Here is a 27761-nt window from a genome sequence, read left to right as displayed (position 1 = left end):
AAGAATAGTACATTTAATAAAAAAAGAGAGATAAAGGATGAATGACAAACATAGCGATATACCAGCTTGGTACACTTCTTAGGTTGGAGCTGGCTGTTGAATTGAAATTAACAAATCCAGGCGGGTTGCTGCCCGTGTAAGACTTGATCCAGTCCTGATACTCAGAGACTCTGGAGTACACACCAGGATATTTGGGGTCAGCGCATCCTCGACCAAAACTCACAACGCCAGACTGAATCCACAGGGAGCCGTTCTTGCTGACCATTGGACCTCCAGAGTCTATCTGTATTGACAAACATTCAGCAGTTATATCTCTGACAGTGAACAACTGTTGCAGACAAAACTTTTTTGCCATTGAGATGACTGGGAAAAAGTGTCCCAATCAGCCTGAATTTACCTGTAATGATTTTAAATTAAATTATACTCTAAATAAGAAATTTGTTTCAGGTAGGAAGCATGCAATCAGGGAAGCAATTCTGAACAGATATAGTGGGATATGTGGTGGGACCAAAACTGAGTGTTGGGTAATAGTCAGGTTTAGTACCAATTTAAAATGCAATGGATTATCAAAACTTAAATGACACAAAGAAAACCATATTTTCAGGAAACTATTACTATTAGCATAATAGTTATTGTTATTGATTTTGACATATGTAAATTTGCATTTTTATAAACTGAGTTATATAAAGACAAGAAAAAGTAATAAATGAACAAATGACCATGATAATTTTGATCAATGTCATCATGGTATTAGTAAAATGTGTTGTCCGTCATCCTGTTTAATATCCAGTCAACTGTAATGCAGACCTGCCCCAGTATGTGTGTGTATATATATATATATATTTATATATATATATATATATATATATATATATATATATATATATATATATATATATATATATATATATATATATATACAGTATTGTTCAAAATAATAGCAGTACAATGTGACTAACCAGAATAATCAAGGTTTTTAGTATATTTTTTATTGCTACGTGGCAAACAAGTTACCAGTAGGTTCAGTAGATTGTCAGAAAACAAACAAGACCCAGCATTCATGATATGCACGCTCTTAAGGCTGTGCAATTGGGCAATTAGTTGAAAGGGGTGTGTTCAAAAAAATAGCAGTGTCTACCTTTGACTGTACAAACTCAAAACTATTTTGTACAAACATTTTTTTTTTCTGGGATTTAGCAATCCTGTGAATAACTAAACTAATATTTAGTTGTATGACCACAGTTTTTCAAAACTGCTTGACATCTGTGTGGCATGGAGTCAACCAACTTGTGGCACCTCTCAGCTGTTATTCCACTCCATGATTCTTTAACAACATTCCACAATTCATTCACATTTCTTGGTTTTGCTTCAGAAACAGCATTTTTGATATCACCCCACAAGTTCTCAATTGGATTAAGGTCTGGAGATTGGGCTGGCCACTCCATAACATTAATTTTGTTGGTTTGGAACCAAGACTTTGCCCGTTTACTAGTGTGTTTTGGGTCATTGTCTTGTTGAAATAACCATTTCAAGGGCATGTCCTCTTCAGCATAGGGCAACATGACCTCTTCAAGTATTTTAACATATGCAAACTGATCCATGATCCCTGGTATGCGATAAATAGGCCCAACACCATAGTAGGAGAAACATGCCCATATCATGATGCTTGCACCTCCATGCTTCACTGTCTTCACTGTGTACTGTGGCTTGAATTCAGAGTTTGGGGGTCGTCTCACAAACTGCCTGTGGCCCTTGGACCCAAAAAGAACAATTTTACTCTCATCAGTCCACAAAATGTTCCTCCATTTCTCTTTAGGCCAGTTGATGTGTTCTTTGGCAAATTGTAACCTCTTCTGCACATGCCTTTTTTTTAACAGAGGGACTTTGCGGGGGATTCTTGAAAATAGATTAGCTTCACACAGACGTCTTCTAACTGTCACAGTACTTACAGGTAACTCCAGACTGTCTTTGATCATCCTGGAGGTGATCATTGGCTGAGCCTTTGCCATTCTGGTTATTCTTCTATCCATTTTGATGGTTGTCTTCCGTTTTCTTCCACGTCTCTCTGGTTTTGCTCTCCATTTTAAGGCATTGGAGATCATTTTAGCTGAACAGCCTATCATTTTTTGCACATCTTTATAGGTTTTCCCCTCTCTAATCAACTTTTTAATCAAAGTACGCTGTTCTTCTGAACAATGTCTTGAACGACCCATTTTCCTCAGCTTTCAAATGCATGTTCAACAAGTGTTGGCTTCATCCTTAAATAGGGGCCACCTGATTCAAACCTGTTTCTTCACAAAATTGATGACCTCAGTGATTTAATGCCACACTGCTATTTTTTTGAACACACCCCTTTCAACTAATTCAACTAATTGCCCAATTGCACAGCCTTAAGAGCGTGCATATCATGAATGCTGGGTCTCATTTGTTTTCTGAGAATCTACTGAACCTACTGGTAACTTGTTTGCAACGTAGCAATAAAAAAATATACGAAAAACCTTGATTATTCTGGTTAGTCACATTGTACTGCTATTATTTTGAACAATACTGTATATATATATATATATATATATAAATTAGCCTACTCCAGGTTAATTATTATTATTAAATTGATTTTTATTTTATTTGTGTGTGTGTGTGTGTGTGTGTGTGTGTGTGTAATGAGGACATAAACCATGTCCCCATTTAAAAAAAAAAAACGTTTATAAATCATACAGAATGAGTTTTTTTGTTTTGAGAAAGTAAAAATGCACAAAGTTTCCTGTGAGGGTTAGGGTTAGGTGTAGGGTTGGTGTAGGGCCATAGAATATACTGTTTGTACAGTATAAAAACCATTACACCTATGAGATGAACAGACTTTTCACAAAAAACAAACGTGTGTGTATGTGTGTGTGTGTGTGTGTGTGTATTCCAGGTTCAAGTGGGACAAAAGTCACAAAGTCTTGTACCCAGGGCTTGACATTAACCCCCGCCAAATGCGGGTGGATTTGGCTCGTGGCGGGTAACACAGTGACTCCAACTAGCCATTTTTTCGGGTTGAATAATTGTAGTGTTTTTAAAAGGCATCTGAAATAAGCAATATTGTAGTGAGAAACTACGACACTAAACTTAACTCCCTTGAGTATTACATGCACACAGTGTTGCCTTGTGCTGGCGCGCTAGTGACAGAAACGAAGAGACAGCTATCCATTTCTTGTCAACCCAACCCTCTACATTACAAGTAAATCACTAAATGATGTCTAATATTAGCCAATGGCCAATACATTCTCAGATTTTACTCGCCAGTGTGAAGTGAAGTGACATTCAGCCAAGTATGGTGACCCATACTCAGAATTTGTGCTCTGCATTTAACCCATCCGAAATGCACACACACAGAGCAGTGAACACACACACACACACTGTGAGCACACACCCGGAGCAGTGGGCAGCCATTTATGCTGCGGCGCCCGGGGAGCAGTTGGGGGTTCGATGCCTTGCTCAAGGGCACCTAAGTCGTGGTATTGAAGGTGGAGAGAGAACTGTACATGCACTACCCCCACCCACAATTCCGTCCGGACCGAGACTAGAACCCACAACCCTTCGATTGTGAGTCCAACCCTCTAACCATTAGGCCACGATGGTTGAGTTGAGTTGGAGTATAAGTTTAGTATATTGGAGTATATAGCACTTCAGTGTTTCTCTCCACATCAGGCGATCTGTGATATTTCTCAGTTCATCTCAGTGGTTGTGCAGTGCACCTGTTTTTAATGTACCGTAACTCTAGTGTGAAACACTAGAAAGACAGAAAAAAAGAGAGAAAGAGAGTGAGTGAGTGAATTGACGTGCTACATTTAAACAATATTATTTGTTATATTTTCCTTTCAAAATAACAGCGTTCCTATGGAAGTCTTCATCTTTTAAGAACAGACAGGTTTTCCGGTAGTGGGCGCGGCTAAGGCTCAAACAGCTTTATATTCTAAACCACGTCAATCGGGAGGCCATGTAAACGAAAGACATGATCTACGACGGTCAACGCTGTCTCCTTGGCTGAGGGTAATTTGGGCAAGGGAATAAAGTGGGCTGCCTTCGAGAACCGGTCCACCACAGTTAAAACTATGGTGTTGCCCTGGGAGGGTGGGAGGGCGGTTATAAAATCTAGAGCGATGTGGGACCAGGGTCTCGAAGGGACCGGCAGCGGTTGGAGTAACCCATCAGGGGGCCGATTGGAAGTCTTACCATTGGCACAACCTGAGCAAGCCAAAACAAAACTGTGAATGTTGTGAGCCATAAGTGGCCACCAGAATCGTTGCTTGACTAAAAATCTAATGCGGTTAACCCCTGGATGGCAAGCTACATTAGAGCAATGTCCCCACTGGATAACGTTGGACCTTAATCCCTCCGGCACAAATAAGTGGTTCAATGGGCACCCGGGCGGAGGCATTACCCCTTCTAAGGCCATTCTGACCTTCGATTCGATCTCCCATGTGAGAGTGGAGACCACTAATGTCTCAAGAAAAATACACTCGGGAGTGGACGGGCGTTCGGAATGGTAAAAAATACGTGACAAAGAGTCGGGTTTGATATTTTTGGAACCCGGGCGTACGAGATAGTAAAGTCAAAACGTCCGAAAAAAAGTGCCCATCGAGCCTGCCTGGAGTTCAACATTTTGGAGGTGCTAATGTACTCTAAATTCTTGTGGTCAGTCCATAGAATAAAAGGAACCCCCGATCCTTCTAACCAGTGTCGCCATTCCTCCAATGTCATCTTAACTGCCAACAATTCTCAGTTACCAATATTGTAATTTTGTTCGGCAGGAGATAAACGATATGAAAAATATGTGCAAGGATGGACCTTGTCGTCTAAGGGAGAATGTTGCGATAACACCGCACCTTACCCCACCTCCGACGCATCGACCTCCACCACAAACTGACGTGTTGGGTCAGGGGTGATCAAAAAAGGGGCTGAAATGAAGCAGCTCTTCAGTTTGGCAAACACAGTCTCAGCAATCTCATTGGCTGGCGCTCACCTATCGTTCCTGTTTTGATTTCCGCAAATCAGTTCAAGCAAACGCACAAAGCCTGATTAATATTCATGAATCCATCAGCTCATTAATCCTTAGTAATCCTTAGTGTGTTTTATAGTTATTATTATTAGAATCCGTATCCTATCAGTATTTTTGTTAGTTTTTTCCCCAATTTTTTGTTTTGTTTTCAGAAACATTGAATGACAGAAAAAAAACAACCAACTCTCAAGTTAAAATGTTCAGTTAAAATTACTAATATGCATTCATACCAAATTTACTTATAATTACTTGATATTAAATAATACTTGATTATTATAAAGCTTGACTGACAGATGTTAAGTGTACTGATGTAAAAAGTGTATTTAAAAAAGCTGCACCATTTTACAAATATACTTTAGTTTACTCACCAGACTGATATATATATATATATATCTGTAATGCTAGGTAAGTGAGACAGGAGGCAGAAGCAAGTAAACAGAGTTTATTCTAAATGATGTGATGATGGAAGGTTGAAGAGTGACGCAGGAACCTCGATGGCAGCACAGACTGGTGAGTAGGTGAGTTGAGTGCGCTGGTAAAGATGACGGTGGTGGTAGATCGGAGTGAGGTGACGATAATCCGTGTGCGAAGGGAACAATCCAGAGCGAACTGAAACAGGAGACAAAGCAAGGCAGGAACACGAGAATCAGACATCTAACACGGAGGATCTCAAACAACTATCTGACAAACAAGAGACGAAAGACAGGGCGTTAAATAGGCTGTTGGAATGAGTAGCACCTGCCGCTGATCAGATGATCAGCGGCAAAACACCCATATGAAACAATTAACATGACGTAACATGAATACAGCTGGAGACGGTGCATTCATGAACCGTGACAGTACCCCTCCTCCTAAGAACGCCTCCTGGCGTCCCCAGAATCTCTTACCTGTCGATTGTAATCATCGATAAGCGAGTGATCCAGGATGTCCCTAGCAGGTACCCAACTTCTCTCCTCTGGACCGTAACCCTCCCAGTCCACCAAGTACTAAAATCCGCGTCCCCTCCGTCTAGAGTCCAGAATGCGATTAACCGAATAGGTGGTTTCCCCATCTACGAGTCGGGGGGAATGGGGTCAACTGAGGTAGGCGGATTAATGGGAGAATGAAATACGGGCTTTATTTTAGATACGTGAAAGGCGGGATGAATTCTCCTGTATGCAGGAGGGAGTTTAAGGCGGACTGCCACCGGACTAATGATCTTGGTGACAGTAAACGGGCCAATAAATTTGTGAGGCAATTTATTAGATACGGAGCGGAGAGGAATATTCTTAGTAGAAAGCCACACTTTTTGACCCACAACGTATACGGGAGGCCTAGACCGGTGGCGATCGGCTTTGGCCTTAATGCGCGCCCCCACTTGGAGTAGAGTCTCGCCGGCTCTAGTCCAAGTGCGGTGACACCTCTGGACGAAGGCGTGAACGGAGGGGACCGCGACTTCGGATTCCATACTGGGAAAAATAGGTGGCTGGTAACCTACACTACACTCAAAAGGAGGCCCGTAGCGGATACTATTCAGGTATTGTGGGCGTACTCCACCATAGACAATTGTTGGCTCCAGGAGAAAGGATTCTTGGAGACCAAACATCGCAACACCCTTTCCAAATCTTGGTTGGCTCTCTCGGTTTGACCATTGCTCTGGGGGTGAAACCCTGAGGACAGACTTACAGTCGCTCCCAGTAATCTACAAAATTCTCGCCAAAATTTGGACACAAATTGGGGTCCCCTGTCGGAAACCACGTCAATCGGGAGGCCATGTAAACGAAAGACATGATCTACGACGGTCAACGCTGTCTCCTTGGCTGAGGGTAATTTGGGCAAGGGAATAAAGTGGGCTGCCTTCGAGAACCGGTCCACCACAGTTAAAACTATGGTGTTGCCCTGGGAGGGTGGGAGGGCGGTAATAAAATCTAGAGCGATGTGGGACCAGGGTCTCGAAGGGACCGGCAGCGGTTGGAGTAACCCATCAGGGGGCCGATTGGAAGTCTTACCATTGGCACAACCTGAGCAAGCCAAAACAAAACTGTGAATGTTGTGAGCCATAAGTGGCCACCAGAATCGTTGCTTGACTAAAAATCTAATGCGGTTAACCCCTGGATGGCAAGCTACATTAGAGCAATGTCCCCACTGGATAACGTTGGACCTTAATCCCTCCGGCACAAATAAGTGGTTCAATGGGCACCCGGGCGGAGGCATTACCCCTTCTAAGGCCATTCTGACCTTCGATTCGATCTCCCATGTGGGAGTGGAGACCACTAATGTCTCAAGAAAAATACACTCGGGAGTGGACGGGCGTTCGGAATGGTAAAAAATACGTGACAAAGAGTCGGGTTTGATATTTTTGGAACCCGGGCGTACGAGATAGTAAAGTCAAAACGTCCGAAAAAAAGTGCCCATCGAGCCTGCCTGGAGTTCAACATTTTGGAGGTGCTAATGTACTCTAAATTCTTGTGGTCAGTCCATAGAATAAAAGGAACCCCCGATCCTTCTAACCAGTGTCGCCATTCCTCCAATGTCATCTTAACTGCCAACAATTCTCAGTTACCAATATTGTAATTTTGTTCGGCAGGAGATAAACGATATGAAAAATATGTGCAAGGATGGACCTTGTCGTCTAAGGGAGAATGTTGCGATAACACCGCACCTTACCCCACCTCCGACGCATCGACCTCCACCACAAACTGACGTGTTGGGTCAGGGGTGATCAAAAAAGGGGCTGAAATGAAGCAGCTCTTCAGTTTGGCAAACACAGTCTCAGCTGTGTCTGACCACCTGAACGCAGTTTTGGCGGAGGTCAAGGTGGTCAGAGGTGCGGCTAGTTGGCTGAAGTTGCGAATAAAACGTCGGTAGAAGTTAGCGTCGTCCAGGTAGACATATATGAACTGATCAATCATATCTTGCAGCACGTTGTTGACGAGTGCCTGGAAAACCGGCGGGGAGTTGGAAAGCCTGAAGGGCATAACCAAATATTCAAAGTGCCCTCTGGGGGTATTAAAAGCAGTCTTCCATTCATCCCCCTCCCTGATACGATTGCGTAAGTCCAGTTTTGTGAAAATGTACGCTCCCTGCAACCTCTCGAAGGCCGAAGACATCAACGGCAAAGGATAAGTATTCTTTACTGTGATGATGTTCAGTCCCCGGTAATCAATACAAGGTCGCAGTGATCCGTCCTTCTTTTCCACAAAAAAGAACCCCGCCCCCGCAGGAGAAGAGGAAGGGCGGATGAACTTTGAAGCTTGAGAATCAGAAATATATTTCTCCATAGCCTCCCTTTCCAGAACAGAAAGTGAATATAATTTGCCTTTAGGCGGAGACTTACCTGACAATAAATCTATGGCACAGTCGTAGGGATGATGCGGAGGAAGAGAAACAGCACAAGACTTACTGAACACATCCTTCAGTGTCTGGATCTCCCCACGTCCCTCAACGGACTTATTGAACTGGCCTTGCGGGTCGACCAGTGTCGTTAAGACTCCTCTCCTGGGAGTCCATCCTCCGAACACTGACGCTGAGAAACTCTTCGAGGGTGGAATGTTGACTACTCGCTGCCTCCATAATGGTCAGATCGTTCTGTAACGCTAGGTAAGTGAGACAGGAGGCAAAAGCAAGTAAACAGAGTTTATTGTAAATGATGTGATGATGGAAGGTTGGAGAGTGACGCAGGAACCTCGATGGCAGCACAGACTGGTGAGTAGGTGAGTTGAGTGCGCTGGTAAAGATGATGGTGGTGGTAGATCCGAGTGAGGTGACGATAATCCGTGTGCGAAGGGAACAATCCAGAGCGAACCGAAACAGGAGACAAAGCAAGGCAAGAACACGAGAATCAGACATCTAACACGGAGGACCTCAAGCAACGATCTGACAAACAAGAGATGAAAGACAGGGCGTTAAATAGGCTGTTGGAATGACTAGCACTCAGCGGCAACACCCACATGAAACAATTAACATGATGTACCATGAATACAGCTGGAGACGTTGCATTCATGAACCGTGACATATATCAATCAGTCTGGCGAGTAAACTAAAGTATGTAGCCAATGGCGATTCAATTACCAAGGTGTCCGTAGAGGGTTGCAACCTAACCAGTAGTCATTATTAGGGCCTTAGCACAAAAATGTGTTCTTTATGATGAGAGGAATGTTCCCCTCAAGTTTTAATGAAGTTAAAAGCAACTTTGTCCAAACCATGGCATGCATTTTTCGTGAGGTTTCGAGACTGGCCTACTTTCCATTGCAACTTGCAACAAATAGCGAACTGCAAATGCGTCTTGTGTGAAAGCACATCGAGTCTGTGCTGCACCACATACGTAACGCACACGGACTGCATACACACTGCAGACGGAGTATGTGTGGTACAGGCGTGAGCAGAGCCGTAGCTGGGGTCAGCGGGGACCCAGTGAAGGTTGTACCAGTGGGCCCTGCTTGAAATAGTTTAAATTGTATGTTTATTTTTATTTATTTGTGCTATTTACACAATGTTAAATGTTTTTTTTTCAAGTTTGTAGGTGTCAAGGTACAGAAACCAAATAATTAAATGTAAAATAGATAGTCTTCAATGTAAAAATTAAATATACAATCAAACCTACATTTATTCAGACACCTTCAACATTTCTCACATTATTACAGTTTTGCTATATATATATATATATATACAGTATTGTTCAAAATAATAGCAGTACAATGTGACTAACCAGAATAATCAAGGTTTTTCGTATATTTTTTTATTTCTACGTGGCAAACAAGTTACCAGTAGGTCCAGTAGATTCTCAGAAAACAAATGAGACCCAGCATTCATGATATGCACGCTCTTAAGGCTGTGCAATTGGGCAATTAGTTGAATTAGTTGAAAGGGGTGTGTTCAAAAAAATAGCAGTGTGGCATTCAATCACTGAGGTCATCAATTTTGTGAAGAAACAGGTGTGAATCAGGTGGCCCCTATTTAAGGATGAAGCCAACACTTGTTGAACATGCATTTGAAAGCTGAGGAAAATGGGTCGTTCAAGACATTGTTCAGAAGAACAGCGTACTTTGATTAAAAAGTTGATTAGAGAGGGGAAAACCTATAAAGAGGTGCAAAAAATGATAGGCTGTTCAGCTAAAATGATCTCCAATGCCTTAAAATGGAGAGCAAAACCAGAGAGACGTGGAAGAAAACGGAAGACAACCATCAAAATGGATAGAAGAATAACCAGAATGGCAAAGGCTCAGCCAATGATCACCTCCAGGATGATCAAAGACAGTCTGGAGTTACCTGTAAGTACTGTGACAGTTAGAAGACGTCTGTGTGAAGCTAATCTATTTTCAAGAATCCCCGCAAAGTCCCTCTGTTAAAAAAAAGGCATGTGCAGAAGAGGTTACAATTTGCCAAAGAACACATCAACTGGCCTAAAGAGAAATGGAGGAACATTTTGTGGACTGATGAGAGTAAAATTGTTATTTTTGGGTCCAAGGGCCACAGGCAGTTTGTGAGACGACCCCCAAACTCTGAATTCAAGCCACAGTACACAGTGAAGACAGTGAAGCATGGAGGTGCAAGCATCATGATATGGGCATGTTTCTCCTACTATGGTGTTGGGCCTATTTATCACATACCAGGGATCATGGATCAGTTTGCATATGTTAAAATACTTGAAGAGGTCATGTTGCCCTATGCTGAAGAGGACATGCCCTTGAAATGGTTGTTTCAACAAGACAATGACCCAAAACACACTAGTAAACGGGCAAAGTCTTGGTTCCAAACCAACAAAATTAATGTTATGGAGTGGCCAGCCCAATCTCCAGACCTTAATCCAATTGAGAACTTGTGGGGTGATATCAAAAATGCTGTTTCTGAAGCAAAACCAAGAAATGTGAATGAATTGTGGAATGTTGTTAAAGAATCATGGAGTGGAATAACAGCTGAGAGGTGCCACAAGTTGGTTGACTCCATGCCACACAGATGTCAAGCAGTTTTAAAAAACTGTGGTCATACAACTAAATATTAGTTTAGTGATTCACAGGATTGCTAAATCCCAGAAAAAAAAAATGTTTGTACAAAATAGTTTTGAGTTTGTACAGTCAAAGGTAGACACTGCTATTTTTTTGAACACACCCCTTTCAACTAATTGCCCAATTGCACAGCCTTAAGAGCGTGCATATCATGAATGCTGGGTCTTGTTTGTTTTCTGACAATCTACTGAACCCACTGGTAACTTGTTTGCCACGTAGCAATAAAAAATATACTAAAAACCTTGATTATTCTGGTCAGTCACATTGTACTGCTATTATTTTGAACAATACTGTATATATATATATATATATATATATATATATATATATATATATATATATATGTAATTATATCTGGTGTCTGAAAAATTTTTGGTTTGACTGTTAAAACTACAAAGTAATTCAGTCAAGAGCAGTGAGTGATTTTCATTTTCATTTTCTTGGATTAACATTAAAGCAGCCAGTAGCTAAATTAGGCGCGGTCACTTTAAGAGACGATGAACGCATCCAATATAATACACATCCCATTTTTTCCTCAACTGTTTACTTTCACTTCAGAAATAACTGACAGTTTTTTCGAGCATAATTTCCAAGGTGGATATTTTGATATATTTTGTATGTATTTGTCGGCACAAGAGCAAAAATAAGCAAATTCGATGTTCAAGTGTTTTGAGACTTCTGTGCGTGAGCCCTGAACACAAGAACACTGCGAGTAACTAATTGGGCTCTTTCACATCTTTTTGTTTGTCCAAACTGCGATTTGTATTTGTTCGTTCAGGTGCAGAAGGGACTTCGAGGAGAACTTCGCAGAAGAGATATCGGTTCAGTGTCGCTGTCTGCGATACGCGTCTCTCTCTCTCTCATACGCACCAAAAACAGCGCGCGAATAACCAGCTGCTCTGTTCAGCTTTCCTTTAATGTTTAAATCGACAAGCGGCAAGCCTTAAAAAGACGTGAAAAAGATAAGCTTTCATGACAAAGCGCAGCAGTGGCCGTCAACTGTCCTGAGCATATTTTTAGGCTGGCCTCAGCGAGTCGGTTATATAAAATATCAAGGTGAAAGTCATCATACAGTAGCTTGCTTAGTAGAGATCAGCTCCCAACCCAACTTTGAGAATAGATTAACGGCGATATTTTTTAAATTGCCGATAAGAGTCTCGTGTTAACGCAGCACGTTAACGCCGATAACGGCCCACCACTAATATAATAATAATAATTCCTTACATTTATATATCGCTTTTCTAGACACTCAAAGCGCTTACATTGTCAGGGGGTATCTCCTCATCCACCACCAGTGTGTAGCATCCCCCTGGATGATGCGACGGCAGCCATAGTGCGCCAGAACGCCCACCACACACCAGCTTACTGATGGATAGGAGACAGAGTGATGAAGCCAATCAGCAGATATGGGGATTGTTAGGAGGCCATGATGGTCAGAGGCCAATGGGCGAATTGAGCCAGGATACCGAGGTCACACCTCTACTCTTTTCGAAAGACATCCTGGGATTTTTAATGACCACAGAGAGTCAGGACCTCGGTTTAACGTCTCATCCGAAGGACAGTGCTTGTTGACAGTATAGTGTCCATCATTACACTGGGGCACTAGGACCCACACAGACCACAGGGTGAGCGCCCCCTGCTGGCCTCACTAGCTCTTCTTCCAGCAGCAACCTAATTTTCTCAGGAGGTCTCCCATCCAGGTACTGACCAGGCTCAGCCCTGCTTAGCTTCAGTGGGAAACCGGTCTTGAGCTCCAGGGTGATATGGCTGCCGGCATATAAATAAGTATAATATAAATACAGCAGGTGCTTTTTACATCAAATTAAGTCGATGTAATTTTAAGGTGAACTGTTGTCACAGTTTAGTCCGTTTCGTTTCTCATCGAACACGCGAGAAGTTGATCTGAACATCCCTTCACTGCCGCTTGCACAGCTTCAGTGAGTGCAGGATAGAGACTCTTATTTTGTGCAGTCGGCAGTTCGCTTCCTGCTATCTGTGCCTCAGACATGTAGCTCTGCACTTCCAGTGCTGAACGGCTGTCCGTGTCCTGCGCACAGATTTCGAAATACTTCCACACAAATTACATGATAGCGAATGATTACAAAGTAGTCTGAGCACGCGGGCGCACTTCCGGAAAAAACGTCCGAAAAAAAGGCAAAAGACCGGCCGATTACCAATCGCGTATTTTAAGCAAAAATCGCCCAGTTACGATTTACGGCCAGTTAACCGGTGCATCCCTAATATTTTTATGAAAATGCAAGAGATTTCTGAACCTCCATAAAGGCTGCAATGCAACTGAAATGTTCCCAGAGTCATAGTAAGGACATCAGTAAAACAGTTCATGTGACATCAATGCTTCAACCATACTTTTACAAAGCTACAAGAATAAGTTTTGTGCAAAGAAAACAAAAATATTAACTTTATTCAACAATTCTTCTCCAAATCGCATATTCCGCCATTATGGAGAGTAACAAGAGGCATGAAAATTGCTTTCCTCTTCGTGTAATCAAGGCTCAGCGCATGCAAGTTCTAGGTCAGCAGCACCAATTATTTAAGCGCTGTTGATAATGGTGGAAGATGCAATTTGGAGAAGAATTGTTGAATAAAGTCGCTGTTTTGGTTTTGTTTGTTTGTTCCATACAGGAATCTAGTGGTTACAACATGAAATTACAGGTTTTGCATTTTTGCTTTCAGCAGGAGGTTCTATTCTGCCTTCGAAAATTTGATTTTAAAGGCCTAATATCTATTTTAATCTGAAATACTTACAAAAAAAGTGTTGTACTATTGTTATTGGGAGAAAAATATCATAATTATTGCATACATATTAATTAGTTCCATGAAATTCTCTAAAAATACAAAATAAAAAAAAGATTATTGAACAAAAATATATTAGATTTATTTTACTGAAAAAAAAAAAAAAGATTACATTTCAGGTTTCTGGTCACTTTTGACCATGAGGACCACCATGAGTGTGATTCTCAAATGAGGAATGCACAAGGGTTAAATGAATGACTAATGTCTTACCAGACATGAATCTTTTCCTCCCTGATTTAACAGTCCAGCACAAATCATATTGCTTGTGATTTTGAACACCCCTCCATAAGCATTATCACAGGCTCTGTTATTCACAACTGGTACCATCACCTGCTGTAGTGTGTTAGGAATCTGAGTCCCTGTGACACAGATCAGAGGACACATTGTATGGTTTTTATTTCTAGGTAAATTGTTGAGGTTTAGAGAGATGTTTGTATTCAGTTAACTGTCTATCAAATATTCACTCACCTCCAGATTGCAGTGTTCCCCATCCAGTGACCCAGCTCTTTGTCCCTCCCCCAAACACACTCCCAGCCGCTGCCAGACAGACCGGCTTAATGTAATCAGAGAAAGTCACAGAGGAGGAGAGCTGGACCAGGGCTATATCATTGTCAATTTTTAACATATATATATAGGTATAGTTAGGATGGTTGATGATTTGACTCGCTGTCCTGGACATCTCATAAGTGTTTGAGCCGGATTGGTTCAGACGACCGAAGTACATCTTAATGTGATCGTCCCTGTAAATAGAGAAAGTGTTCTTAAAATCCCACTTTTATCAATCTGCAAATATATCTTATTCTTTATTTAAGCACTAAAATTCATACTTGTGGAAGCAGTGTGCTGCAGTTAACACCCAATCTTTATTGATAAGAGTCCCGCCACAGAAATGGCCTGATCCAGTGAGATGAATGCTGACCTGCCACGGCCAAGCCCCTGTCGTCGCATCCTCTCCTCCAACAATCCTATTACTGAGAGGGGCTCGACCACATACTGATGACAGAAAGACAGATTTCTTAATCTGCCTCCAAGACACAGAAGATTCACAATCTGTGAGTTTTCTGGTCATTATGAGACAACTTACCATCTAACTGGCTGAGTGAACCTGTATGGAGAGATGAAGACAAAGTAAACAGACAATCATTCAGACAGAGCTGATAAACTGGTTTGTGTGGCCTACAATCACTCATTTGTGTATTAGAAGCAGAGGTTTGAGAGTTTGGCGCAACATGCAGCGGCATCATATCTGTCTCTGTCCGGCATGGGTAAAATAATTATGTAGCATGTAGGAAAGCAGGTCATGGGGCTGGGGTCATCTGCCTAGGTATACCAGGTGACGCAGATTAGAGACTAGCCATTTATACAAGTGACAGTCAGCCACATGGTAATGGAGTCCCACTAGCACAGTGTTTTAGTACAGTGCAGGGAATTAAACTGTGGAATGTTCTTTAACCTGAGCGTGTTAAAGAATATTAAATACATGTTAATGATGTGCTCGACCTTATGATGTGTTTGTATTTTTTTAGGAGAGTTTGTCAGTCACTGTTTTCCTTGCTTCCAGATTATGTCAATGGTTTAGTGTTTCTTGCGTGTAAGTTGCTGTTGTGCCGAAATCATTGACCTAGTTTTATGTCTTAATACTAGAGAAAATGTCAATTGGACAAAAACGTTATATTGCATCTAAATGCTTGTATAGAGCATAAATTAATGCTGCTGCTTTCTGCTAATATTTTGGCCTAATACTAAGAATAGTTTGCTTATGAGATGTTTAGCACTTATTATTTAAGCTATAACACATTTTGATTATCTGATGGATGTAGGTATTTATTCTTATCAATAATTACTTTAATTACCTAGTAATGTTGGAGATTCCACAGTTTGGAAATGTTACCACAATTTATTTCATAATAACTGACTATAAATGTTTAATAAAGTGTGAGATTTTCTTTTTTTCTGTTTTATATAAATAAATATTAGATATTGATATTTATAGATGGGGTCTGACAGGTTAAGGGCATGTCCACACAAATTTTTCTCTCTGTTTTGGCCTTCCGTCCACACTGAGATGGCGTTTTAAGTCAACGAAAACGTAGCTTTTGGAAAACGCTCTCCAAAGCGGATAATTTTGAAAACGCTGTCTTCGCGTCGTAGTGTGAACTGTGAAAACGGAGGCTTTTGAATATGATGACGCATCTTTAGTCAGGTAATGCAGTCATATGAAAAGCCACTAGAAATAGGAACAAAGGGTCGTGCAATTATTATAGTTGCTATTTCAGCCATCAGTGTAGTGAGAATCTCATTCGTAAGTCGAGTGTTTGCTAACAGCATTGCATCGAGAATGCGTCTGGCTATACCTATCATTCTCTCCCACACTCCTCAAAGGTCAGATGAATTGGGTGCAATGAATGTCCAGGTACATCCATGGTCAAGTAGGTAATTCTGAATCTTAGAATCTTCAATTTTGACTTTGACTTCGATTTACTTGCAAGCTCATATAAAGTTTGTGCTTCTGTCAGATCTGAATTACTTGTCAGGCCCACACAGACACAGAAACCTTCTTAAGGCATTTATGAAATTGAAGAGAAAATAGATTCAAGTATCTCTATGTGAACAGCTCTGGTGCAAGTGAACATGATTGCCCTTCTCTTACTTTCTGTGCTGCCTCCCAGAAGTACATTGGAAACATTCCAGGGCCAAAAACATCAAGTCCTGTGTAAGTGAACGGTGGGACCACAATTAGTCTCTCTGTGGGGAGACCTGATATTTTCTGTTCATGCAGCTGTCTTCTGAGTTTTTTTTTACAGATGATACAGTCTTTGAATGTGTAGCAAGATGGTATAACCCTTATCGCTTTTGGCTGGGGTCATGCTGGAACTTTAAATCTATCAGAGCTCGTTGTGGGGACTATAAAAATGAGAGTGGTTTGTGGCTTAGGACACAACATTAGTGGTACGACCCCTTTTAATGAATCCTTCCATTGTGAATTGATGGCAGGTGTAGTAGTGGCAAAGCCCCAAATTTGCAGAAAGATAAAGGGGCTGGTAATATCCATGTACTTGTTACCACCAAGATCGTTGTTTCTGTGCGTTGGATGATCACGATGTTTCAAAGGTAGGCTTGTCTCGTTGCTAAAAGGAATTTTGCCCATCAACAAAAGCGAGGCTGATTTGTTATGTTTGTAGTTGTTGTCACACAAATATCCTTCATTTCCTATGAATGGTAACGATGTGTAGTATGGTGCCATAATGCTCCCACAGTATGTATGATTGTGAGTTCCCTTGTTTTTAATTCAAAGGTTATTGTGAGTAACTAATTTTTTCCATATTCAGCAGGTAACTGCACGTGCAAGGGTTTCTGTGATTGTTAGTTTAGGGCAGAATACATCCACTGCTGTAAAGATACTGCTCTTTTGCCAGCGTCTCATCTTCAAAAAAGCAATATTGAATCCCAGTATCAAAGTATTACCAAACCAGCATATATCTGTTTTCATGACATACATTTATTTTTCCATTATTTGAAGAAACTCAGCATATTTAAAAGATAGCGCAAATTTGTCGTCATTATGAGTTTTAGTGAACACACAATCATCTAAATTCTCTGTTTCCTTTGTCGGGTTTCTGGTCTAATCAACTGCTCTTTGGTTTGTGGTTGAATGTTTTTTTTTTGTGTTTTGTGCGCATGGATGGTTTGACAGCTCCCGTGTGTGTCTCTGTGTGTGTGTGTGTGTGTGTGTGTGTGCTTGCTCTTGTATTTGTGTCATATCAGGATATGTCAACTGTATGATGACATGGGTATGACACAGGTATTACAAGGAGAGGGTGACTTATGAGGACATAACCCATGTCCCCATTTTTCAAAACACTAAATCATACAGAATGAGTTTTTTTGAGAAAGTAAAAATGCACAAAGTTTCCTGTGAGGGTTAGGGTTAGGTGTAGGGTTGGTGAAGGGCCATAGAATATACAGTTTGTACAGTATAAAAACCATTACACCTATGGGATGAACCCACTTTTCACAAAAACAAACGTGCGTGTGTGTGTGTGTGTGTATGTTATTGGTTACCGCCCTCCTTTTTCTCCACTTGGTAACCTAAATTGTTTGCCACCTGGCCCCGGTTACCTCTAATTTATTCCCTTTATAGTTCCCTGTGTTTCTCTTTCTGTTGTGATTCGTTCTGATAGCTCCGATCGTCTTGTTGGTCAGTGTACTCACCTTGCCGTGTCTTGTCATCAGGCTCCAGTGCTCATAGCTGTTTGTTTTACTCCCCGCCCCCCGCAACCCGCCCCCCGCCCCCCGCTCCGTGTGCTCAGTTGCAGAGAAATCCCTCCAGTTTTCATCCCATCCTGGTCTCGGCTGTTCAGTGAGTGGATGCTCGGATTTGCGATCCGCATTACCAGCTTCACCTCCCTTGCCGTTGTTTCAGCTGATGTCAGTTGCTGCTACTCTCTCCCAATTGGGTTACGACAGATTCCTCGTCCTCGCGAGCCAGCTGTGGAACGGTCGATTGCCTGCTCGGATCTCTTCAGCTTTAATAAAGCTCTGTGTAACCAGCTCCTGAATCCAGCCTGCTTTTCCTTGACATCCTATGTATGAAAATCTAGGGAACACAGTGAATCTTTACAGTCTTCTTGCTGAAAGTGTCTTTTATTTTCATGTAGTTTCTGCAAGGGATGAACAAGAGGTGGTTGTCCATTTAATAGCACATTTGTTTTGAAAGTGCTCACTTTTGTTGGCTTATCAGGTACTCCTAAGCACACTTCTCCAACTATAACCCAGCCTAAACCTAGTCTCTGGGCATAAGGCATGCCCATTGATTTGCTCACATACCTTTTAAACACTTAATACATCTCTACCCAACAGCAGAGGTATTGAAGCATCAGGATCATGTTCTGGAATCTTGTCTGCTACAGATTTCAGATAACACCCAGACTATGCTCCTTTGGGAGTACATTGTGAGAACAGGAAAAACACCTCAGCAACAAGAGCAAATACTCATACAACATGAAAAACACACGACTTGCAACACACGGGGGAGGAGATAACCCAGCACAGGCAAGCAGGCATCCGGTCCTGCAGCCATTCAGCACTGGTCACTAGGGATGGGTACCGAAACCCGGTATTAAAATGGCCCCGGGGCTAAATTATGAAAGACCATAGTATCAGTAAGATCTGACGGTATTGGTTCTGCTTTCGGTACTGGAGGGGAAAAAATTTATGTACTATGTATTTTTGCTTAATAATGTTATCGTGCACATTTAATCTCACCAAACATTTCTAATGTGCGATTATATTAAGATCATATTGCTCTACTTCCTGTTGGCCTTCTGTAGCTAATCATAGCTCCATGTAGCTGTTTTTATTTTATATTTTTTCTCTATAATCTTTCTTACTATCACTGTCTGTTTGTTTGTTTTTTTAATTGTAAAATATAACTTAATTCACACCATATTTCTGATATTACCGATCAATCTTATCATATTAACTTTGATCGTTCACTCTTCCGTGACTGCAGCACACCTGCAAAGCGTTAGCACTCGTTAGCTTGTCATTAGCGTTTTCTTTTCTCCTCTCCTCTCCTCTCTCACGCTGCAGTTTTCCACAAGTTCATCAAACAACCGCAGTAAGAATATTTCATCAAGCACGGTGAGTAATGGCTTCTCCTACAATTGTTATTTGCACCTCTTGCCACATGTACAGTTTATCTATCTCTGTCGCTGATGAGGGATTCACATGTGATAAATGCAGGGAAATAGTTAGGCTGACAGAGAAGATTTCAGAATTAGAGACACGCATCCAAACTTTAATTGAGGACAGTAAGAATGTTAGGGCTCTAGATATGGCTTTGGATGCGTCTAGCTCAGGGATTCCTGTACATTGTCTGGTTCCAGCAGAGCCCCTGCAGCAGGGCAACTGGGTGACAGTGAGGCAGCGTAGTCGTGGGTCAAAACACCGCTCTTCTGTTCCGATCAAAACATTAAACAGGTTCTCCCCACTCAGTGATGCACCCACTGAGAAACCTGATGAAAGTGCTCTAGTTATTGGCGATTCTATTGTACGGAATGTGAATATAGAGACACCAGCCACCATAGTCAAATGTTTACCGGGAGCCAGAGCGCCTGACATCTTGGCAAATTTAAAAGTGCTGGCTAATGCTAAACGTAAATACAGTAAGATTGTTATTCATGCCGGCGCTAATGATGTTCGACTTCGCCAGTCGGAGATCACTAAAAATAACTTTAAAGAGGTGTGTGAACTTGCAAGCACGATGTCAGACACTGTAATATGCTCTGGTCCCCTCCCTGCTTACCGTGGTGATGAGATGCATAGCAGATTGTCATCACTCAATGGCTGGATGTCTAAGTGGTGCCCACAGAATAACATAGGTTATATAGACAATTGGACGAGCTTTTGGGGCAGACCTGACCTGTTTAAAAGAGATGGTCTTCATCCCTCCTGGGGTGGCGCCACTCTTCTGTCTAGAAATATGGCAAATAGTCTTAGTGTTTATACTTGACTAACTGGGGCCCAGGTCAGGAAGCAGACAGACTGGCTAAACCGACCGTCTGCTAGCTGCCTCCCGTCACAGAGGTCAGTTAATTCTCAGCACATAGAGACTCTTTCACCTAGATATCACACTATAGAGACTGTGTCTGTTCCACGAACTAGAAAATACAAAAAACGTCCAAACCAAGTTAAGGTTAACAATTTAATTGAGGTTCAACAAATAAAAAACAAATGCAATATGGATAAACAAATGATAAAGATTGGCTTATTGAATATCAGATCCATTTCTACGAAAACACTTTTTGTAAATAATATGATAACTGATCATAATATAGATGTGCTCTGCTTGACAGAAACCTGGCTAAAACCTGATGATTACATTATTTTAAATGAGTCCACCCCCCAAGATTATTGTTATAAACACGAGCCGCGTCTAAAAGGCAAAGGGGGAGGTGTTGCTTCAATTTATAATAACGTTTTCAGGATTTCTCAGAGGGCAGGCTTCAAGTATAACTCGTTTGAAGTAATGGTGCTTCATATAACATTATCCAGAGAAACCAATGTTAATGATAAATCCCCTGTTATGTTTGTACTGGCTACTGTATACAGGCCACCAGGGCACCATACAGACTTTATTAAAGAGTTTGGTGATTTTACATCCGAGTTAGTTCTGGCTGCAGATAAAGTCTTAATAGTTGGTGATTTTAATATCCATGTCGATAATGAAAAAGATGTATTGGGATCAGCATTTATAGACATTCTGAACTCTATTGGTGTTAGACAACACGTTTCAGGACCTACTCATTGTCGAAATCATACTCTAGATTTAATACTGTCACATGGAATTGATGTTGATAGTGTTGAAATTATTCAGCCAAGTGATGATATCTCAGATCATTATTTAGTTCTGTGTAAACTTCATATAGCCAAAATTGTAAATTCTACTTCTTGTTACAAGTATCGAAGAACCATCACTTCTACCACAAAAGACAGCTTTTTAAGTTATCTTCCTGATGTATCCGAATTCCTTAGCATATCCAAAACCTCAGAACAACTTGATGATGTAACAGAAACTATGGACTCTCTCTTTTCTAGCACTTTAAATACAGTTGCTCCTTTACGGTTAAGAAAGGTTAAGGAAAACAGTTTGACACCATGGTATAATGAGCATACTCGCACCCTAAAGAGAGCAGCCCGAAAAATGGAGCGCAGCTGGAGGAAAACAAAACTAGAGGTATTTCGTATTGCTTGGCGGGAAAGTAGCATATCCTACCGAAAAGCATTAAAAACTGCTAGATCTGATTACTTTTCTTCTCTTTTAGAAGAAAACAAACATAACCCCAGGTATTTATTCAATACAGTGGCTAAATTAACGAAAAATAAAGCCTCAACAAGTGTTGACATTTCCCAACACCACAGCAGTAATGACTTTATGAACTACTTTACTTCTAAAATCGATACTATTAGAGATAAAATTGCAACCATTCAGCCGTCAGCTACAGTTTCGCATCAGACAGTGCACTATAGACCCCCTGAGGAACAGTTCCACTCATTCTCTACTATAGGAGAGGAAGAATTGTATAAACTTGTTAAATCATCTAAACTTACAACAGGTATGTTAGACCCTATACCATCTAAGCTCTTAAAAGAGGTGCTTCCAGAAGTCATAGGTCCTCTTCTGACTATTATTAATTCCTCATTGTTATTAGGACATGTCCCCAAAACCTTCAAACTGGCTGTTATTAAGCCTCTCATAAAAAAGCCACAACTTGACCCCAGAGAACTAGTTAATTATAGACCAATCTCGAATCTCCCTTTTCTGTCCAAGATACTAGAAAAGTTGGTATCCTCACAATTATATTCCTTCTTAGAGAAAAATGGTATATGTGAGGATTTCCAGTCAGGATTTAGACCGTATCATAGTACTGAAACTGCTCTCCTTAGAGTTACAAATGATCTTCTCTTATCATCTGATCGTGGGTGTATCTCTCTATTAGTTTTATTGGATCTTAGTGCTGCGTTTGACACAATTGACCACAACATTCTTTTGCATAGACTTGAACACTTTGTTGGCATCAGTGGAAGTGCATTAGCATGGTTTAAATCGTACTTATATGACCGCCATCAGTTCGTAGCAGTGAATGAAGATGTATCATATCGATCACAAGTGCAGTATGGAGTACCACAAGGCTCAGTTCTAGGGCCGCTACTCTTCACGCTTTATATGTTACCCTTGGGAGATATCATCAGGAAACATGGTGTTAGCTTTCACTGTTATGCTGATGATACGCAGCTCTATATTTCCTCGCAGCCCGGTGAAACACACCAATTTGAAAAACTAATGGAATGCATAGTCGATATAAAAAATTGGATGACGAGTAATTTCTTACTGCTAAATTCAGAAAAAACAGAGGTGTTAATCATAGGGCCTAAAAACTCTACTTGTAATAACCTAGAACACTGTCTAAGACTTGATGGTTGCTCTGTCAATTCTTCGTCATCAGTTAGGAACCTAGGTGTGCTACTTGATCGCAATCTTTCCTTAGGAAGCCACGTTTCTAGTATTTGTAAAACTGCATTTTTCCATCTCAAAAATATATCTAAATTACGGCCTATGCTCTCAATGTCAAATGCAGAAATGTTAATCCATGCATTTATGACTTCAAGGTTAGACTACTGTAATGCTTTATTGGGTGGTTGTTCTGCACGCTTGGTAAACAAACTACAGCTAGTCCAAAATGCAGCAGCAAGAGTTCTTACTAGAACCAGGAAGTATGACCATATTAGCCCGGTCCTGTCCACACTGCACTGGCTCCCTATCAAACATCGTATAGATTTTAAAATATTGCTTATTACTTATAAAGCCCTGAATGGTTTAGCACCTCAGTATTTGAATGAGCTCCTTTTACATTATACTCCTCTACGTCCGCTACGTTCTCAAAACTCAGGCAATTTGATAATACCTAGAATATCAAAATCAACTGCGGGCGGCAGATCCTTTTCCTATTTGGCGCCTAAACTCTGGAATAACCTACCTAACATTGTTCGGGAGGCAGACACACTCTTGCAGTTTAAATCTAGATTAAAGACCCATCTCTTTAACCTGGCATACACATAACATACTAATATGCTTTTAATATCCAAATCCGTTAAAGGATTTTTAGGCTGCATTAATTAGGTAAACTGGAACCGGAACACTTCACATAACACCGTACTTTCTACATCATTAGAAGAATGGCATCTACGCTAATATTTGTCTGTTTCTCTCTTGTTCCGAGGTCACCGTGGCCACCAGATCCAGTCTGTGTCCAGATCAGAGGGTCACTGCAGTCACCCGGATCCAGTACGTATCCAGACCAGATGGTGGATCAGCACCTAGAAAGGACCTCTACTGCCCTGAAAGACAGCGGAGACCAGGACAACTAGAGCCCCAGATACAGATCCCCTGTAAAGACCTTGTCTCAGAGGAGCACCAGGACAAGACCACAGGAAACAGATGATTCTTCTGCACAATCTGACTTTGCTGCAGCCTGGAATTGAACTACTGGTTTCGTCTGGTCAGAGGAGAACTGGCCCCCCAACTGAGCCTGGTTTCTCCCAAGGTTTTTTTCTCCATTCTGTCACCGATGGAGTTTCGGTTCCTTGCCGCTGTCGCCTCTGGCTTGCTTAGTTGGGGTCACTTCATCTACAGCGATATCGTTGACTTGATTGCAAATTAAAACAGACACTATTTCAACTGAACAGAGATGACATCACTGAATTCAATGATGAACTGCCTTTAACTATCATTTTGCATTATTGAGACACTGTTTTCCAAATGAATGTTGTTCAGTGCTTTGGCGCAATGTATTTTGTTTAAAGCACTATATAAATAAAGGTGATTGATATCTGCGAGATCTCTCATGTGCGCCGCGCTCGTTGTGGTGTGTGTGTGTGACTGACAGACAGCCTCCGCGGGCTGTATGTCAGTCACACACACACACACCACAACAAGCGCGGCGCACCACAGACATAACAGTATGAAAACTCACGCTTAATAATAAAGAGTGAAGATGGCAAAGAGATTTGCTTAATAATGTTATTGTGCACAGTTTGTCTTACCACATATTTCTAATGTGCGATCATATAAAGACGTTTGTCTGTGAAATCTGCGAGATCTCTCATGCGCGCCGCGGAGGCTGTCTGTCAGTGACACACACACACAATATTAACGAGCACGGCGCACACACATGCATAAGGGGCCGTTCATATATTATGCGTTCTCAAGTTCGTTATTTCAAATGTAGGCGTGTGGTATGCGCGCTCATAATGGAAGTGATGTGCACGCGGTACGACAAGCTCGTTATCTCCAGGCACGTCCGCACCACATCGAGTTAAAAACATCTCAACTTTTCAGAAAGCCGCAAGCGCACCGCAGGTCATGTAACTTCCTCACCTTTTCCGTAACAACGTTGAAAGCACAGTCAAGATGAAGGAACAGCTGATGGCTCTTTGTGGATTTTTTAAGTAATTAAGTAATTTCTAACTGTTTTTAAATTGATTTTAAGTAAACGTTTTAATCATTTTAAAAGTTTTAAAATTGCTTGTTTTATTTTTTTTTCTTATTTTTCATGATTATTTTACTTTCTTTGATGTAAAGCACTTTGAATTACCATTGTGTATGAAATGTGCTACATAAATAAACTTGCCTTGCCTTGCCTTGCCTAATTTAGTAGCAGGGCTACTGCAAGCAGTTTTTACTGCTGCAAATCCATTTATCCATTGCTGAAATTTTTGCGTTTTCATGGAGAGAGCAGGTCATGGTTGCTTAGCAATGGCAGACTCCTCGGGAGCACAAGTGCCTGAAGGCTTTGGGGGAAAAATCAGAAAGTGGCGTGCCTAACGTTTTCCACGCGTTTTTAGACGCGATATGTGAATGGTCCCTTACAGTAAGAAAACTCCTGCTTAATACAAAGAGTGAAGATGGCGGAGACAGCAAAACGTTTCCAAAGTGTGGTTATACTTCACTTGAGTTGATGCAGACAACGCTGGTTGTCATAAGTGCAACAAAATGTTGATTGTAAGGGTGGAAACACAAGCAATCTATCAAAGCATCTTTCAAAAGTGCATTATGTGCAGACAGAGAAATGCAAAGTTTTTGACTGCCTAAACACAACAAAAAGTAACACAGTAACACAAAACAAAGTACCGATAAGAATACCGTTAAAGTACCGGACCGTTAAGCAGTATCAGTATGAGTAGTAATAGCGTTAAAACCTTAACGATACCCATCCCTACTGGTCACAGACCCGCTTGTCAGACTGGTGGAACAAAGCAGGGAAGGCGAGGGATGGGGGGTGGGGGGTGTGAATGCATATCTGTATATATGTGTGTATATATGTGTGTGTGTGTATGTACGTAAGAGTTCATGTATTTGTAGGCCTGGAGAGCTGACCGTTCAAATCTAGGTGCCTCAGTCCGCAGATTGTGATAGCATCACAGCAAGTTGCCATGGAGACAGTCTTGATCAGGTCCCAGACAGAGTCAGCAATCAGCAGGTGTCTGTGGAAATTGGGGAGGAACGTAAGAGTGTCTCTCTGTAGAGCTCTTCCGGGGGTTGTTGTGCCCAGTATTGACCTTGGCTAAGGCCAGTGCTGGTTGAAGGGAGCCGAAAGCAGATAAGATTGCAATTGTTTGGTCTTTTTGGGCGAGTAGCCGCATTCCAATTTACCCGTCCACTCTATTAGTCCATTCTGGTCTCCGAATCGATTCATTTGCTTTTGCTAAGCCATGAGCTTCTAAGTGATGTTATCCATATTGCGGTTAATAGTCTCAGTCTCAATGCTGACCGCTCTGCCCACTGCTTCAATCATAACGGGCAGCCTTGTGAGGCTTTGGACAGCTGTGTCCGTTTCCTGAATTCTTCGATAACCCAGGGCAAAGAGAGCAAAGAGAGGAACTTTGCTAAATTCTTCAGCAAGGCGTCCTCAATGACCTCAGAGCTACCAATGTATTCTTCCAACCTCTGCAATGCCATCTGAACACATAGTGCTGGATTAATGACATGCACTGACCTGATACTCTTTGCCTGTTGTGTAGATTCTGGCCCAAATCATTTCACGAGCAGGTCCAACTTGTCCCTAGCAGTTACACTGAAGTCTCTTATCACACTCCGGAATGAAGTCCTCCATGCCCAATCATTTTCTGGACAGTCATCGAACATCAGTAGCCCTAAGTTGTTTTCTTGATTCAACTGCAGCTGCATAAACTGCTGCTTCAGCCAAAGCTGCAACTGCTGCCCTTTGTTTTTGTAACATATGCAAATTATCTTCTAATTCTGCTTTGCATCTCACTGATTACACTTTCATTTCGGTTTTCTCTTTCAAAATATTTGCCTCTTTTTTAGCATAAGACAATTCTGTGCGTGCCGTTTCTGCTTTTGCTCTAGCATGAATAGCTGCTGAACTGGTGGATGATCTACTCGAGGGTGAAGAATATTTGGAGCTGGATACTTGCGATCACGTCTCTAATCCTGGCTGGGTAGTTTCAGCATCCTTGTCTGGATCCATCTTACTTTCATGCAAAATGAATTCTTAAATTTTTTTGATCGCATGATTGTGCAGTATAGTAAATACAACTCTTGTAATCTTGCTTGTTGCGTCGATGCTTTTTTACTATGCTGTCTACTTTTCGCGAGCTGAACTAAAACTATTACTGCTCTTTGCCGAACTAAATAAAGACTGTGCATATACAGAATAATACATCTGCAATATTGAAACTGGCCTGTAGGTTTCAGCAATACACCATGACCAGACAGTGGGCAGAACATTCAGTGATTTGGAGAAAGGATGGGTGGAACAATCCCAAAATCCCAAATTGTTGCTATATTAAAGCAACTTAATCTGTATTTCAAAATAAGTGTGTCTGTCTTTGTCTACTTTTTCAAGCAATGTATTTATATCTTTCATTACTTCATAACATTTTGAATAGTTTTAATTATGAATTATCACTATTTTTCTAATTTTAAAGTAACATTAAATTCATCAGATCTATAAATAACAAATAAAAGTGTGATATTTATGAAGTTACTTAAACCTTAATCCATTAAAATGAATACATTATGCATTTGTAGAGAAATTTATTTTGTAGATAAATCTAAAAAAACAATTACAAGCATTTAACCGAAGATCTTCAGATCCAAATATTTTTACAGTCATGAGAAACATAATTGTTAAGAGTTAACAAAGGTTCTTAGGAATTAAATGGCTTGTCAGGAAATATACAATTGAAACAAATACTATTAAATTTGCATCCGTTTTTGTCATGTTGAATACTAGTTTTTTTCTGTAAGCTCTCACCTGTTATGTAGAGAAGTGTGATTACAGAAAAACTCAAAGCACTGTTGAACTTCATCCTTCTGCTCTGTGATCTGATCTGAC

The 27761-nt window shown here is 41.1% G+C and overlaps 1 protein-coding gene across 1 annotated transcript; it reads right to left on the bottom strand.

Annotated features, from left to right (window-relative positions):
* Window positions 1-27761, bottom strand: LOC127942744 (trypsin-1-like). Its single transcript, XM_052538677.1, has 6 exons — window positions 27681-27761; window positions 14924-14944; window positions 14667-14832; window positions 14308-14579; window positions 14050-14198; window positions 1-283 (listed from the first exon to the last, which is right to left on the bottom strand). Exons 1-6 carry the CDS (start codon window positions 27733-27735, stop codon window positions 14-16), a joined length of 933 nt encoding a protein of 310 aa, XP_052394637.1. The 5' UTR covers window positions 27736-27761; the 3' UTR covers window positions 1-13.

Source organism: Carassius gibelio, chromosome A3, assembly GCF_023724105.1.
Source record: "Carassius gibelio isolate Cgi1373 ecotype wild population from Czech Republic chromosome A3, carGib1.2-hapl.c, whole genome shotgun sequence".
Classification (NCBI taxonomy): domain Eukaryota; kingdom Metazoa; phylum Chordata; class Actinopteri; order Cypriniformes; family Cyprinidae; genus Carassius; species Carassius gibelio.
This window is presented reverse-complemented; position numbering and strand designations above follow the sequence as displayed.